The 17,501-nt window shown below is 41.5% G+C and overlaps 1 protein-coding gene across 5 annotated transcripts in view; it reads right to left on the bottom strand.

Annotated features, from left to right (window-relative positions):
- gramd1a (GRAM domain containing 1A) overlaps positions 1–17,501 on the bottom strand; it is a 49,306-nt gene that overhangs the window by 16,076 nt on the left and 15,729 nt on the right. For 4 of the 5 annotated variants that reach the window (XM_066719147.1, XM_066719146.1, XM_066719144.1 and 1 more), the window contains 2 exons: positions 698–908; positions 181–201 (listed from right to left, as the gene is read on the bottom strand). In XM_066719147.1, the coding sequence (XP_066575244.1) occupies positions 181–201; positions 698–908 (232 nt within the window). Of the gene's footprint in view, positions 1–180; positions 202–697; positions 909–13,362; positions 13,585–17,501 lie in introns of those variants that run through there. The other variant, XM_066719148.1, reaches the window with a different exon arrangement.

Below are 17,501 nucleotides of genomic sequence, written 5' to 3'. Positions count from 1 at the left end.
AAATCTCACAAACAGGATGCAGACACAGCTTGAGGACAACCAAGATTTTCGTATTATACATCAGTATCACTGCTTGAAGTCCACAGAGCGCAGTACATGTGTCGGGACAGGCTTTGCTGTTAAGGCTGGTGAAGAGACATCATTATGGTGTACTAGATAACAAAATGTGGCTATACTTACATTGTACCAGCTTTGCATTTTCTGCAGGGGGGGAGGAAGAAGAAAAATGTTAGTTCCTTTCTTGCAACATACATTGAAAACCCTGCCCCCAATTTCTCTCTCTCCTACAATCCTACAACACAGCCTTCAGCTACAACCCTCTCTCTAGCATCAGCATGATCGACATAACAGTGTTCTTCAAACAGTCCTTGGGGGCATAGCCCAGGACGGTCCCAGTGCCTTCAGTGTTCTGGTGCAACAGGAGCTCATTTACTCAATTTAATCATGTTCTGTTTAGGCCCGTTCGACATCTTCACCGTTGACTTTCTACACACGATGACTCAAAATCTGTGGATTTACTCAAAGATGTCAGATCCACAAAACAATTAAGACCAATTAAGGAGCCAAGAGCTCAGCTGGAGCAAAAACCAGAAGACACCAAGGTCCTCCAGGACTGGAGTCTGACAACCCTGGTTAAGTGCCTTGTTAGGCTCGTAGTTAGTACATTTTTTGCACAACCGGGTCTGTCAAATCTGACCTTTGCGTTTCGGGCGAAGTTGCGAGCTGACAGGGGGTAGTTGGGGGTTGCCTGGGGGTAGGGTGCCAGGTTGGGGTCAGAGCCCCGGTCCTGGGCCGCCACCCCCACTCCGTCTCCCTCGCAGGAGCGCGCAGACAGACCAGCTGCCAGGAGCCTCCGTCGAACTGCTGGAGAGCTGCTCGGGGTGCTGCGAGGAGAGTTACTGGCCGTACTGGAGAAAGAGAAAGAGAGAAAGTTAATTATATCTGAGTTTAATAAAGGCAGAGGAACATTCGTCATGGCAATACAGTATAATGAAAAAAGGACAAAGACAGAGAGGCCAATGTGGGGCTTGGGAGACGGACAGAGATGCACGTATGGGTCAGACGCGCCACCTTCCCCAGTCACCAGCTGAGTACCCGTCTTCCCCCAGCTTAGCACAGAGGCCCGGCTCACAGTGGGCAGTGATCACAGCCTGCCACAGGGCCAGGGAACCACACAACCATGTCTCCAGACCACCAGCAAATACCACCGCATACATTTGCAAAACTTTGGAGCCATTTAAAGTTTTCAGTTTTCCCTTCAACACTATCTTATTTTTTCTCTCTTTACCGTGTCTATAAATTCAGTGGCATCATGTGTGTAAACTTGTCATGGCAACAAAGCTCATTTTAAATTTGAATTTGAATTAAGAGTTTCACAGAGGGAGGGAAAGACATTTGTCACAGGGATACAGTCTAGTATTTGAGATCTGATGTGAACTGATCCGAGAGAGCAATTTACAGAGAGAAGGAGACTGAAACTTGGCCTATCGATACAGTAGATTTGAATTCGGGGGGGCAGAGTGAGGGGGCTGGGGGTGGGGAGGGAGACAGCTGGGCAACACAGAAGGAAAGCAGAAGCAGTCTACATATATTAACCAATCGATTTCCGTGTCACTATTAAGATCCTGTAGTGCTTTATCACATTTCTAAATAAGACCAATAATAACCTACCCATGTATAAGCAGCAAACTTTATTTTTAAAGGGTTCATGGTTTTCTTACTGTGAACAATTTAAAAAGGTCTTCCAGAAGAATATAATATGGACTACACATTTTTAGTTTGAATTAGCATTTTTAATTATTATTATGAAATAAAACTCTTGTGATTGTTTGAGGTTGAGCCCGTGTCTATGGATTGGTCTGTGCGTCTCTCTCTACGCATCTGTCTGTCGATCAGTGTCTGCCCGTGTCTGTCACACCCATAGCAGCTGCGGAGCCGAGTAAGCCCCCTTCCAGTGTCAGGTGTTCTCGAACTGACAACAGGCCCAAGGAGCTCCCGGGAGTTGGGGGGGGGGGGTTGGCTGCTTTTTCCCTATTTTGTTAGGCTTCACCACACTCAAACAAGCTAAAACATTAATGAGGTGACTTTTTTTTTTTTTTAAATCACACACTGCTAGACTAAACAGATCAAAATCGCAACAAATCCACATCATGTTTGTTAACCTTCCAGCCCTTGATTAGTCAGTTAACTTTTTTTTTTTTTTCCCCCAAATCATGATGTTCCCCAAACCTGTGCTTTCTACTATAAACATCTCCTTGTGCACATCTGTGACCTGTTGGCTTTTCAATAGGCATTGAGGCAAGTACATCCATTTCATTTAGAATTCATATAAATCGATCAGATACAGATCTGTCCTGCAATATCACTCTCACGGTGAAGATTTTAAAATGTCAAAAACTCTACGCAGGGCAATTCTGATCAACAACAAGCATTACAATACACAATATACCTCTTTATATGGCTGCGTCCGTCAGTTTTCACACCCATGCATTTCTGCATCACAACTATAACTGAACTCATCAGCACTGTGACTAACTCCGAACTCCCACAAACTACTGTAATTATCAATCTTGATAATTATAATGGAGCCCAGATCTGCTTATTGATGCTAGTGATCCAGGGTTCTATACACTAGGGATGTCAATTTGCATAATTTGCAGATGACAGAATTATTAAAAAAATTGTTTTTAAGGTAATCCATTTAAACAAAACAAAACATCACCATGTAGTTTAAAATACATTATCTCGAACCGTTATGTTTTAATTTATTTTTTACAAGCACATGGTTTAAGTATTTGGTTACTTGTGTGGAACATACATAACATGTTAACTTTAATTTGTATTTTATTCAGAAAGTCTGAAATAGTAATTCCATGTAAAAAATATTATGAATATACCCTGGTGTTCAGTTAACATTAAAAAAGTATACTGAAAGTAGTAAACAAGACGCAAGTAACCTTAACAGTTCAGACGTGTCAATTATATATTTTTCTGTATATAATAAATATTATTATTTTATTATTAATAATAATAATATTCAAACTTACATTGATCAAATGATCCCAGAGGTTCGTTGTTCCTCTGTGACATAGCATACCAAGTTTGAGACATTTGTTTTGTTGTATGTTTCCATATTGCACAACACAAGATGGTGGATAAAGAAATAACCATGCAGAATAACACAGTAGTCCACATGCATGCTGGCAGGAGGGGGTCAGGGGGTCTTTTCAGAAGAAAAATGTAATTCAAAATACAGTGTTTCAGTTTAACACAATGACAGTGGCAATTGAAGGGCTTTTTTATGACCGGTTTACAATTTTTATTTAAGTAATGGGCATTATACAGATCAAATGTTTTAGGCTAGGAGGGACATCTGAAGTGTGGTTTAGTATCTAAACATTGTCAATTAAAAAAAATAAAAAATAAAAAAAAAATACAGCCCTACTATATACAAATAAATGCTACATGGTCAAGGCTGGGATCTATTACTCCTACAAACAAGTGAAAATGAACCCAACTCCAGAAGACACTTTTGGGGGGTCTGCTGTATAAAGCAATGGAATCAAGCTTAAAAGCCATAACAACGTTCAATGAAATGAAACGGGCACACACATCTGACTGGTTGGCTACTGGCCGAGGAATACAAGGCACACAGCAGCAACAGTGCCAAGAAGGATTTTAACTGTCCGCCAGTGCCCCACCTAAGGGCTTAGGACAACCAAACTTAATTGACTTATTCGCTTTTCAGCTCTTCAAGGGGTTTGGATTTAAAATTAGCCTTAAACGGTATTCAAATAGTATTCATGTCACAGTTCCTGCTTTGGAGCTTTATGTTTTGTTGTGTTGACATTTGCCTAATGCATTTAAACTTAAACCAAAAGTGCTTAAACCTGTAACCAGACAGAACTACCTCAAATAAGTCATGACAGCGGCTCTACATTACCGATTTACCAGCATTTAAAAACAGCCATTGAAGACTTCTGGAAAACAAACACAACAAACAAACTGCCCACTGTTTGCCCAACATTTACAAACAAACTGGTATTTAGGGATTTGATGCATCAGTTTCAGAGTAAGCACAGAAACCTCCTACAGGGTCAGGTAAGAGTGTCAGTAACTTGAAACACACATCTTATTTGTCTCTCTCAGCGCTGCAGGAAGATTAATGAATCAGGGAGTGACCTGACAGGCCGTTTAGTCACTCAGATAAGAGCTAATAGGATTGGGAGGCAGGCACAGCTTCATTAAAAGCTGGGCTCTGCTGCCATCAGGATAGTGCTCTCTCGCACAGGTTACTCTGGGACAGAGGTGGATGAGTCCCCGGTGTTCTTGTGTGAACAGAAAGTGGTCTCTCAGTTCAATGAAGTGCTCATCTTATGCCCCCCCATCATATTTAATGTAACTTTGCTGTCCCGGTCAGAGCCTGGCAGGGCTTACCAAGAATAAACCTTTTCAGATTTAAACCATCATAATATAGATCAACTATAAGATCAAAACGACCAAATTGTTTATTGAATGTATAAATCGCTCAACCCCATGCATTTCAGGACAGGTATGGCTATAAAACAAGTTTGGCTGTGATTGGGCAGGTGGGTATGCAGGCAGACAGACCGGGTGAGCTGCCAAGTGAGCAAAATCCACACAAGGCTGCAGTAGCAAACTATCCTAGGGCATTTTCACACCAGCCCAGATATGCTGACAGAGGGGCAGAAGTGTCAGGGCAGCTTACGTTAGGGGTAGATCATGTTCACCCACAACTTTGAAACTCACGATTGCCCCCTTCTTGCCCCTACTCACTGGAACTGAATGGTCATCAAATCTCTACAGTCCTATATAATAACCTCAGCTAGAAATGCACTAGCATTCAATCTAGGCTGCACTTAGGAGACAAGCAATAAATAGTAGCTCCCACAGAACCTAAACTTGCAACACCCTGACTGCCAATAAGGCTTGAATTTTAACAGTTTTTCTGATCCTTGTCACTGCTTGATCTTTCAATCCGTTATCATTAAGATGCACCTGCAACCTAATTAGGAGGTAGCAGGTGAGAACAATAAGATGAGATGCATCGGAAACTAGATCAGGATAAGCCCAAGCATGAAATGCCAGTAAACAATGGGTGGAGGGGAGCATTAATGTGATTGGGTAACTGTTCCATTGACAAAGGCAGGGATCAGAATTAGCTCACTTTAAATATTAATGTTAAAACTTCAAAACATCCTATGAAACAAGGTGCAAGTCCAGGAAATTCCTTCCAACATGAAACACTGAATTAAAAAAAAAAAAAAAAAAAAAAAAAACACACAAACAATAACAAAAACCCAGATAGAAATCAATCCATTGTAAAAGTGTAGGTATCTGAAAACACACTCACATAAACCAACTCCAAAAGAACACTCACATCAACAAAATCCATCATCCAGACAACAAAAATAACTTATTTCTAAAATGTTCCAATAGATGGGACACAGACTACCTTTTCTATATTTTCAAACAAACCGAAACCTAGTCCAAACCCTCGTTTTTGTGGAATAACAAGTACCTCTGGAGATCCAAGCTGGGAGAGTAAGGAGGCAAAGGATCCTGGCGATCAACTGTGGATTGGGATCCTCTACTCCCATAAGCTAGCTGATTACCTCTGAGCCGTTGAGCGAAGGGCTGTTAATTAAATTCTTACTAGAGATTAAACTTGAATAATAAACTTAAGTGTGTTGGACTGCACAGGGTGATGAGCAATCCGTGGCAATGTTATAATGCTAGTTTATAGCCAATACCCAATAGTTAGTTATTTTTGCTATGGCATCTGCTGCCTGGAGTGGCAATATAAGCTCATGAACTACTGAATTGCAGCTTCTCTGATTGACTCGGAAGACTGCGAGGGACTGTGCTGTATTGGGTGATTGACAGGTAGACTCCGCAACTCGGCCCAGCATGTGGAAAAGTTTACTTTCTAAAATTACTTATGTTGCAGAAGACCCAAAGCACAATGCATCCCCTATGGACTCATTTCACCAAAGAACAAACAAGGTTTATAGATGTCCACGTGCCGGTCACTATGGACTAGGGCTGGGCCATATGACTTATGACATAATATCTCTATTTTTAGAAGTTTGGGCCATACACGATATATATCTCAATATATCTTGTGTTTTTCCAATCAAGCTACAAAATAAGACCAAAGACATTCAAACTACAAGTATTTCATTAATCATTAAATATGCAAAACTAACAAATACCAAATGCAGGCTGTCATGGTAAAATGCAGAATGCAACACATTACAGCGCAAGTGTTGTGTGATTACTATTATGTGTGTTATGTTGTTATGGGATATAGATCTATATCTATATATATCTATATAGATATAGATATATACATCTATATCTATATTACACACAAACACACAGTATGATTTACTGCCACATAAGAACAATAAAACAAGTAATCACGCAAAACATGCAATATAAAATGGTATAGATTCAGGTAGATTTACCACATCCGGGTTTATAGTGGCGCATTAACATCTGCTAGACAGGGACATTTCTATCTGACTGTCGCGTTTCAATTCTACTTACTGGTACAGCATGTGTTAATAATAACAACTATTTTGTATTATTATAACAAAACTGTTGTACCACTTCATCTTAATAAAAAGAAAATGAAACTTTCTGCATCTGGTTGCATTGCTTAAAATGTATAAAAATCTAATACATCTAAATTAGCGGGGCTGGAGGGTGCGATGGCGTAATGTCGGGGGTGTCTGCAGATCGAGTTTAGTTGGGCGACGAGAGCGGGGCGGAACATGTGCACTTGTGCATTAAAGTATCTTTTGGTTATTTTGGTTATTCTGTATCAAGTTCACTCTCCTCCATGTTTGTGTTTCTGAATGCAAATTTCTTGCCTACATCGGCACGTGTAGAAGAACTGGGAAGAACGCAAAGCGTCGTCCAAATTATTGCATTGGTTCACTTTCTATAACATTTTGTTCAACAAGTGTCAACAGTCACTGAAATGATAGGTGCTTTCTTACATAAATATAATAATGCAAAATAGCCCAGTAGAACTGGGTAAAAAACACTGCATCATAAGCAGATATCAGGGGTGGGGGATCCTGTGCAGCAAGCCAGAGGTATTTCATATTGCATAGTTTTGTTTTTCTCTCCTCCATGCCCGATGGTTTACTTTACTTTTCCTATTACTAACACAAGCTTGTGTTGCTTCAGTGTGTAAAGCACTCCGTGGCAACACTGTGAAGGGCTCAATCGATTGATTAAACTGATTTGAAGACATGAAAACCTACCGCAGATCGGTTTCTTTGGCTACAGCCTGCTGAGCTATATTAAGGGCAGGAAGTGCAAGAGAGACTGTAATCTCATCTGCAAACCAAGTCCGCCAAGACCTTCACACACATCACCTCAGATGAGATCTATAAATCAAAGCTTTCGTAATACATCTCAAAAGATGTACGGGGCTCATCGTGGGAAAACATTAGACCAATGTTTACCAAGTCTGAGTCTATAGTCAAAAGCCTGAAATAGGCGAGAGGTTCTCACTCTCCTTCTACTGGGCAGTATGTTCAGCTCTCTGAGAGCGGGTTATAAAAAAAATGAACTCTCCTCTGCCCAGGCTGCATGGTCTACTGTTCCACAGGGAAGCAGAATGAGCTACACTACTCAAAACCAAGGGAATCCAAGGCCTTTCCACTCCATCAAAGCCTTATTGCAGTGAAATTCAGCAGTAGTAAGCAGCACCCAGCACAATTCCTGGAGAGAGACACCACCCTGCAGTTTTTCATGATCTCTCTAAAACCATCAAATCGCTGAATACTCTGAACACATGGAAGTGGTGACCAGTGCAGCCAAAATAACACAATCAATTAAGCTGTTTGGATAGATGCAAAATCTCAAAAGCACTATAGCTCACAGCAGTCAACAGTTCTCGTTAACCTTCACCTCACAGCTCCAAACTAAAATATCCTTTACCTCCACTCTCAAAAGAAAGACTTGGGATCAAATGGCAATGGTCTTCAAATGCTTTGAAGACTTAGTTCGCCCCTTTTCAGCAATGCAATCCTTTGAATCACAAGTATCCCCGTTCAATCCTATCAAAGCTCACTTGTTCCCCACCCGTGAAGGTGACAGGTCTGCAGTGATGGAGTAGATCGGGAGCAGGTGAGTGCGAATGGAGCGAGTGTGAGGGAGGGAGGGCACTTGGTAGGAGCCATGAAAATCTCTTGCCCTGATCAATACGGGTGAACCCAGTCTGAAAAGCAATTGAAGAATCTGATCTTGGCAGCTGAGACTCTGAGCTCAAACCACAGGATTTTCATTTTCAGGCCATGGCTCTTCACAGTGAAGCATGCATCTCAAAACTGAAAACCTGCAGGCAGAATCAATGAGCACTTGATTAATACTCATTAATGCAGTGTCACATGGAAGCAAACACTCACTTCTCTCCAGGCATTTCTATACCAGATCTGTGCCAAATTAAATAAATTGAATAACTAAAAAATATAAATCAAATACACAAAGCGACAATGGGAAGAGAGGCTAGATCTGGGACTGCGAACAGAACGGTCAAGGTCAACAATGCGAAGAGCAGGCATTCGAATAAGTGCCAACAGAGACCCAGTGAGTGTTTTCATCGGCAGACTCCAGTTCCCCAGGACCACCCTACAGCCCACGCCTGCTATTAGGATGTCCTTCACAAGGGCACAGAGAGTCCTGGGGCTGCTGGCTGTGTATTTAAGGTGGAACTGGAGGAAAGAGGCAATGCAGATGTGCTGCACAGACCACCCCCGCCCACACATACACCTATCTGCACAGCACGTCCCTGTGGTTTTACAGATCGTGGCGCTGGTGCAGAATTGGCCCCCGGGAGCAGGGCTGAGAGCCACAGAGGAAAACCAGATTTTACTTGGGTTACTAGACCAGTGGCAAGTCGTCTATGTCCTGGAGAGGTCATTTAATCTGCTTTAATGAAGACACTGGCTTGCTGAAGGGACATAAGGATGATTGAGGACTTGTTCAGGGCAATACAGAGCTAGTCGGCAGCAGATCACTGCTAAAGAAGCTGTAATGGGTTTAGAACTTCTCATGATAAACTTGTTACTACTTCATCAGTGTATTACAAAAAAAGATAACATACAGGTTCACCCAGAGCTGTCCTCTCACATGAAGGGAGGGATGCGAGTTGGAGAAGCCTTTTTATATCTTCAGATAGATAAGACTGCTACCTATTTTTGTATATCAGTGGTGACTACATCATCTTGTTAAACTACAGTTGTACAGAAGAGATTTACAACATGCATTATAATTAACACAGGCCTGAATTTGTTTTTGTGTAGCTGTTGTTTGATGTTTTGATTGGTGCTGGTCAGCATTCTTCAGGCAGCAGATGTTTATCAAAATACATTGTTTTATGTCCTCAACCAAATACCTGTGCCCCCAAACAAACAACCTTTATACTGTTTTAGCTGACTGAATATCCTAGAAGGCAGTAGCTGATTGAATGATGTAAAGGTAATAGCTATAATACAACTCCAGGAAACTAATAATTAAAGTAGACCCCTGAAAGGAGCAAATACAAACTGGTCATTGTTTTGTAGACAAATCTGAAATCAACAACATTAATCCATTAACGATATAAACAAGGTAAAGAAAATATCTCCCCCCTCCCCACCCCCCTACAAAACTTCTTGTTCCTCCAGAGCCGCCAGTTACTTAATGACATCACTGATTGTCTAAACGGGCCTCATCAGGCATCCCCAGCAGCAGTGTTTTCATTTCACTATATAAACTAAACCCTCTATATTATGGTTTGTGTTAGTACAAGTGCAAAGGTTTAATATGGTGTTTGAAGTATTTGTTGTGTGATTGTTTTATTTTTTGCTTTACCTATTCTTATTACCATTATGGAGCCTTTTCTTACAATGTCACACAAATAAAATAAGGTCTAGCCCTTTATGCTGGGTTTTGTTCCAAATAAGCTCCCAACTGAATTAGTCATTCACTAAATTCGTTTTTCCCCCCACCCCCAAATGTTTAGTGCCATATATAATAAACGATTACAATTCTGATTAAGCAACTTATGAATGTAATAAATGGTTAAATTAAGTACTTGGCAGCTAGCTGGAACTCTGTGGAATTCTAAAAATAACAAATGGACAGCTAGAATCAATATCAGTTGTAAATGTTATTCATTCAATCTTAAATCAGCAGTCACATGCAGTGTTAAAAGCAGACGCAGAACGAGGAGGGGTGAGGGGCAGCAATTAATGGGGATTGGTCCACTCCAAAGGTGATAAAATACAGCTCTGGAAAAAATTGAGAGACCACTGCAGAATTATCAGTTTCTCTGGGTTTACTATTTACAGGTACGCGTTTGGGAAAAATGAACATTGTTTTATTCTATAAACTACTGACAACATTTCTCCCAAATGCCAAATAAAAATATGAATGGAATGGAATGGCTGCCATACATGTAGAGATGTTGATTTAAGAAAAAATTGCAGTGGTCTCAATTTTTTCCAGAGCTGTAGAGTGACTCAAGACAACAAGGGAGAAAGTCTGCTTTGTTTGATCATTAACAAAAAGAAACGCCAGACCTCGACGAATACGGATAACAAAATCAATCACCCCTTGATTCCCTACTAACCAGTCACGAACACCACAATCTTCCCGAAGAAAGCAAGTACAGGGCTATAGAGACCGGTTCACGACAAGAGCTGAACAACCACAGATGTCTGATCAGGAAGTTGGAAGTGCAAAGTTCTGGATCCAGCTGGACCTCAACAAGCCTAAAGACCCTCGGTGACCTAGTTCTGGCCTTGCCTGAAAATTGCTGCTTTCCAAGGTCAGCAAAGCAGGATTAGACTTTGGTGACGTAGTGTCACGTGCATCAGTAAAACAGTAGTCCTTCACAATGGCTCTTAGCAGGCACAGAATACAAGCCCTCACATAGCACTGGCCAAGGCCACACCCCTGGCTCTGAATTTACAGCAGAAAGATGGCCACTTCACTCTTCTCTATGATTAGGTGTTAGTCTGTTGCAGTGGACTGTCTCCTAAACAGTGTATGTTGATTACCTTATTTTTGTATTAAGAGGTGTCTTTGCTGTGTGTGAATTAAAGAGTTCAGTGTGGATTAGTCTGGTTGCTTGTTCCATTTGCGCCCCTTGCAGAAACCAAGCTATCCAGAAGTGCCCACTTTCTACAGGGCTCCATTACTGAGGCAGTGTTGTGAGGGAACAGCAACTTACACCTAATAAAGCGGCCACACAGTGCAGAAATCCAGAGAGAGAGACGGGTGTGAATAAGCATGCAATGAATCAGATGAAGTGAACAATACAGGTCCTTGAAGTCGTGCGATAGCATGTTGTTACAAGTATAGAGCAGGATGGGTCATAATACGCGTGAATAAAGGATGCATCCACTGCACAAAACATCACTGCAGCACAGAGCGGTTTCGGTAAACGTTTTATTTTACTTAAGTGCTCCACTGAGAGATTTAGATGCTCGTTCCTGCCTGCAGCCATTAGTTTTTAATGTTTTAATCTGAGGTTTTGTTTGTTTTACATTTATGGGTTGTGGGTATTTATTTTTTTATTGATGTTATGCTGTGGCCAACACAGTAATTTCCTTGTGGAGATGAGTAAAATTCAGTGAACAGTGTATAACCCTTATTAGAGTACCTAGGCCCTACCAAAGGGATATGCAGCAACTCAGTCATAGAAGCTGCCATTATTTCACCAATGATGACCTATAAACAAAGCATTGAAAACAAGACAAAACGTATAATATTCTAATAGACTTTTAAAGCATTGGTTGTCAAGAGCTAGAATACACTGTTGTATTCATCAGAGATACAAGGTATGTCCGAGAAAAACTCAAGCCTTTGTAATTTTGGGAACATTAAACAGTAATAAATGGTAGTTTATTATTATTATTATTGGCACCTTGTTGGTGATTTTGGAAACATGCTGTACGAGTGCCTAAGGGTCAGACTTGAGAGTGGCTAATACTTTCTAGACAGTACAGGGTTAAGAAAGTCATACAATAACTTACTTTGCGCCAGACACAAAACCCACACGTTGTCTGCGCCCACTCGGGTAAATAAATGATACATTGGAAATCAACAATAAAATATGTTTCTTGTAGTAAAGTTTGAAATATCACTTAAGCTAATGTCTCTCCATAAGCACTGCCACGCAAATAAATATCTGGTAAACCCAAAAAACAGAACTGAATAATCGTGTGCACTTTGTTCTGCTTATCATATAAAGTAACCGAGAGAAAACCATGTTAACGATCATCACCATCGTTTTAAGTGCCAAGGCTACATAACCTCCTGGTGTGTCTGCACTGCTCCACAGCTCAAATCCACTATAGCTCGTAACATATTAAATCACAATCCACTTTAAAAAAAAAAAAAAGTCCATATACCTTTCTATAGCATCCTGTAGATTCCTGTCATTGTAAGAGTATGCATTAATTACGCACGTATAAAAAATCTAATTCAATTAAACGGTAGCAAACAACCACACACGATGACATCACTAAAACATTTAAGCAACATGCAGTGGCTGCCCACCACCTCCACCATTCGGCCTAATAAACACAATTAAAAACGAAAATGATTAAAAATGCCGGGGGTGGATATGATGTGCAGCCGATTTGCTGTTACACAAACCAGCCACCGAGTTTGCAGCCCCTGCACCCCGGTGGTCTGACCGCTCTTTGTTTGCGCCCAACACTGGCACACTGTGCGACGCGTCTTCTCGGCTCAGGCGGAAAGAGAACCGGTTGAATTAAGCGGAAGGGAATTTCATGTTTTACGGTTCAGAGACGGTGTTGAAATTTAAACCCGAGCAGAAATGCAAGGGGAACAAGACAATAAAAGGGGCTTTATTTCTACATTTAGTAGCTTGGACCTGATTCATCTGATCGGATTCCCGTTAAGTCCTTTCTTGTTGTCAGAGACACAGTGGTGCAAAACGCATACAAACAATAAAAGCAATGCGTTACAATATAGCAGCCTACGTGCCCACACGAGGGACGGCTGCTAGGATGTGCTGCACGCTGTGGGCATGCTATATTAATATCATCACACATGCACCAAATACATACACGCAAATACCAAGCCAGCCAGCTTCTCTGTCGGTTTCAGTTTCCGAGCACAAAAAAGAAAGATCGACAGTCTCCTAAATTCAACGCATCCTGCATCTATACCACAGCGCAATACAAACGGATTTTGACAAGCCCGAGTCTTAAATCTGATCACATCACGGTTTTTTTAATTGAAAGGAGCAATTGACATGCAGCACCCAAGCGAGCTACAATTGCATGAGAGACCATTGGTACTTACTCAAACATAGCATGGGGGTCTTCCGATGTAACCCGTTTGCACAGCTCGCTTACACTGAATGCTTCGTCTCACACAGCCGGCGATCCGCGCAAGGCCTGTTACCATCTACACCCGCATCGCCGCTGTCCCGGTTCCGACCCGGCACCGAGAATCGCTCGGCCCACGGCGAGCCCGGCTTTCGGCTTGTGTTGTGGAGACGGTAATGGAGAAGTTGGCTGCTTCGGTCGACCTCAGCAACGGCAGTTTTCAGCCGCTACAGAGAGACGGAGGAGGGGGGGGAGCGAGTGAGCGCAGTCGGTCGCTTCTCCGTCTCAGAGCAAATCATCCTTTACAATCCAGCTCCCCCGTCACACACACGTCTCTCATCCACCATCTATCGGCCGGTCGCCCCTCTTGCAACTAGAGACAGAGTGGTTTTAATTCTGACATTAAATGATCATATCGTGTGCGTCCCTATACACAGCGTCAGTTTTACACGTGGTAGTTATACAATCACACTTCCTACATGAAGTGACTGATGTAATGTATTATTAGTGTGTGGAATAGAAGATGGCTAGTATTCAACAAGCCCCACACGGCGGAGCTGGACAGTATTAATATGGTGCGGTCATTGATAGAAATGAATGATCAGTGACAGGTCATAGAAGCAAAGCTTAAGACATCACAATCTGGGTGCCATCCTTGTGCCATGTTCACCTCGCTGCCCTCTGCGGAAGACCAGGTCAGTGACTTCAGTCATTGGCCTCTTGGCACACATCTCGGTCCTATCTAACCAGAAGAGAAATGCCAGTTCAGAGATTCACAACATGGACCACAACACGAACAAAAAAATAAAATAATGCCCGGAGCAGTTATTAGTAACAACGTCTGTTACATTTTCAACTTCTTCTGCTCCTTCAGCCTAGTTATTTGATGGATCCGATCAAATATCCTGCCCTGATGCCGCCTTGATGTTTATAAGGCAATGCAATAAAACGCCAAGCACCAAGCAGAGCAGACCCAAACACCAGGATCAGGGAGTGTTGATATTTATATAACCCAATGAGTGAGCTTGACATTTCAATTGTGGAAGGTGAACGTTACAAGAAAGTAAGGATTTATGCTACTATACAAATGTTTCCTTTCTATTTGGTCTGTGTGGTAACTTTCCACTTAAATGGAAGCCATACCAGGAAGACAAAGTGGCTTCCCCGAGAGATTCCACAAGGCACAATAGCTGCTATACAACACTGGATTTAATTAGAGCAAAAAAACTCAAATGGTTTATAATTGAATGTTGATGTAAAACAGGTTTTCTGCATCATTCTCCTCGCTATTCCAAAAGGAACCAAAAAAAAAAAAAAGGATTACATTTATATTAAATCCCATCTTTATTGAATTCCCTATCCCTACCCCCTAGAATAAGATTGAAAAGATATACATCACAGCATTTTAGTTCTTTTCAGATTACATACAATAATGATATTTTAAGATTTGCAGCATATTAAAATAATGACTGCAACCCACAATACTGAAGGATTGGTATTTTCAGGCACTTTCCTTTTGCTATATGATGTTACATGCTGTTCTTTTACTGGCCACAGCACCATGTTCTCTCCATGTACTGTAAACAAACCAGTTTTTTAAATTAACCATTTCAAGCTGAACACGAGTCAGTGGACTGAGTATGTCAGGGGGTATAAAACAGATCTAGAATTAAGAATTAAAATAATGTCTCCAAGAAAGCTTCTCTACCACTCCAGTTCTTATCAAGTCTCTCGCTCCATCTCACACTCTCACCACACTAAAGCATTTGGTTGAAATATACAAAGAGTTCATGCAAAGGATAATTTCAATTTCAAGTTGAACAAAGAACGGAGGCCAAGTGGAAATTAACTCTATAAACGTAATGCACCCGAGTTATTTATCCACGGTGACCCCCATGTCAAACTAATGCATACTATACTGCACATTGCATCACAAGGGGTTACAACAGCAATGCAAACAGTTATTGTAGCCTCACATTGCAGAGAACATTAAGTCATACATATTAACTTTCTATGACTTGGCAGTCTAAACTTGAGATGCTAAGAGATGCTAATCCAGATGAACCGGGACTGTGATCCTTCTTCACAGTAAGTGTCTTGCATATCGTGTTTTTCAAGAAAGTCTTCGGCCAATTCTACAATAGCTCGGAAAAAGTCTCTAAAACCAGCCCACAAACAAACCAGACGAGTCAAGGGATTGCAAATTCCCTTCCTGTTCACAACTTTCTCCAGGTTCCTTGAATTCTGTGTGAGTAAGAGTGAGAGTTTATGTACATAGGTATTGCAATGTAAGGTGCTTGATTAGATACCAATGTAAATCAATGTGGTTGCAGCCTAGCTGTATCAGGCTTATCTCTGACTCCCCCTGGCAAACCACAATGGATGTTTGGAAGGGGGGAGGGTTGGGATTGATGCATGGACAGCCAGACTTGTTATTTTTTGCATACAAGATAAGGAGACTCTAATCCCAAACCTGGTCCTGCATGGCTGCTTGTGTCTGCTGGTTTTCATTCCAACTGAACTCTTATTTCAACCTTGTCAGTTGTCCTCAGCTCTTAAACAGGTGGACAATCAGTCACGTAAGGTAGGCGACAGCTGGCGTTGGAATGCATGCCAGCCACTAGACATGGGTTGTCCTCCAGGATCAGGGCTGGGACCCACAGTTATAGGGGGTGCCAGAGTACAAAGGAATCATTGCACTCTCAAGACACTTGAACTAGGCCATATCTACCACAAAAGGAAAAAAACACCTTGATCGCAACCTCTCAAGAAACAAGAAAAAAAGTGCTCCAACTGGTTCACCTCCAAACATTGTTAGTGGAGATGGATTTCTGTATGGAGGGGGGTGGTAATATTTTGTACATCATTATCAGCCCTGCTTTAGCTAGAGTAAGCAAAGCTCTATTCACCAATCAGTGATCTGGGTGACTGAGACGGGCAGGGAGGATAGAGATATGAAAATAGAAATAAAATGTTTGTTTAAATCCAAATTCTGTGAACAGGAAGGTCTATTTATATATGATATACATGTATAACAGACTGATGCTCAAATGTTACAAACACTGGTTGCATTTTATACCCCAAGTATCAGGACGGGAGGAAAAGTTGGAGTCCAAAATCTGGTTAGAGTCTGGGAAATTTGCAGAGTTCACTGGGATACTCAACTTCAGGAGGCGGAAAGGAAAAAATGTTCTGAACGAAAACTAGCGTGTCAGGTCCACTACGACATGTCCAGTAAGACCAGAGCAGCTCCAGAGATTAGTCTGCAATAATCCAAAAACACATCTGATCCCTCACTAAACATGGCATGTAATCTCCTTACAGCCACAGTGGCACTGTGTGAATTTTCAAATAATCCGCAGATGCAAAAATAAAATACATCTAAGGGTGAGGTTTTGCAAGGAAATAAAATAGAGTGCACTCAGTCTGTCGGGGGGGGGTCTGTGTGGGTAATGGTGAAATTGCCAGGGGGGGGGGGGGGGGTGTAATGGATTTATAAATCTGTCCCAATCCAGAGCAGCAATTTTATATTGCCAATTTCAACAGAGGTGGGGGGTTGGGGAGATACTTACCCGCAATTGGATTATCCAAAACGTGAAGAGTTTGAGAGTGGTTGAGCAGATTAATGCTTTGGTTTTGTTCCGTTTGGGTTTGCTTAATGTTATTCCACCTGCATTAAATGGACTATGCAAAGAAGAGTACAATTTTTTTTCCATTTGGAGCTGATCTCTTTTTGTGTGCTTATGAACTGCTGCTCCCTTATTCCAAAGACCCCTGGCCTTTTTCGATTACAATTTTTATAGACTCAAAGAGATCCAGAACCTTCCAAACCACGGGAGACCAAGTCCTTACATGGACAGCATCTTGCACTGATCAGATACAGAGATCAGATGCTTGTTTGTGTCAGGAAAAAAAGGCTCTTGGGTCTGACCTGATCTTGCAGATAAACTGAGGTCACACCTGTGGAGTAAAAGCTCTGAACACATCTCCCACACCTACTCCACATTTTGTTCCATTTAAATTTCATTTTGTAAGTTATGAAGTCCTTGTAATACAGAACAGCACCCCATTGCTACAGATTGCATCAGCTGTACAACTACAAAAAACAACTTG

Source organism: Amia ocellicauda, chromosome 12 (genome assembly GCF_036373705.1).
Source record: "Amia ocellicauda isolate fAmiCal2 chromosome 12, fAmiCal2.hap1, whole genome shotgun sequence".
In the NCBI taxonomy this organism is placed as follows: domain Eukaryota; kingdom Metazoa; phylum Chordata; class Actinopteri; order Amiiformes; family Amiidae; genus Amia; species Amia ocellicauda.
This window is presented reverse-complemented; position numbering and strand designations above follow the sequence as displayed.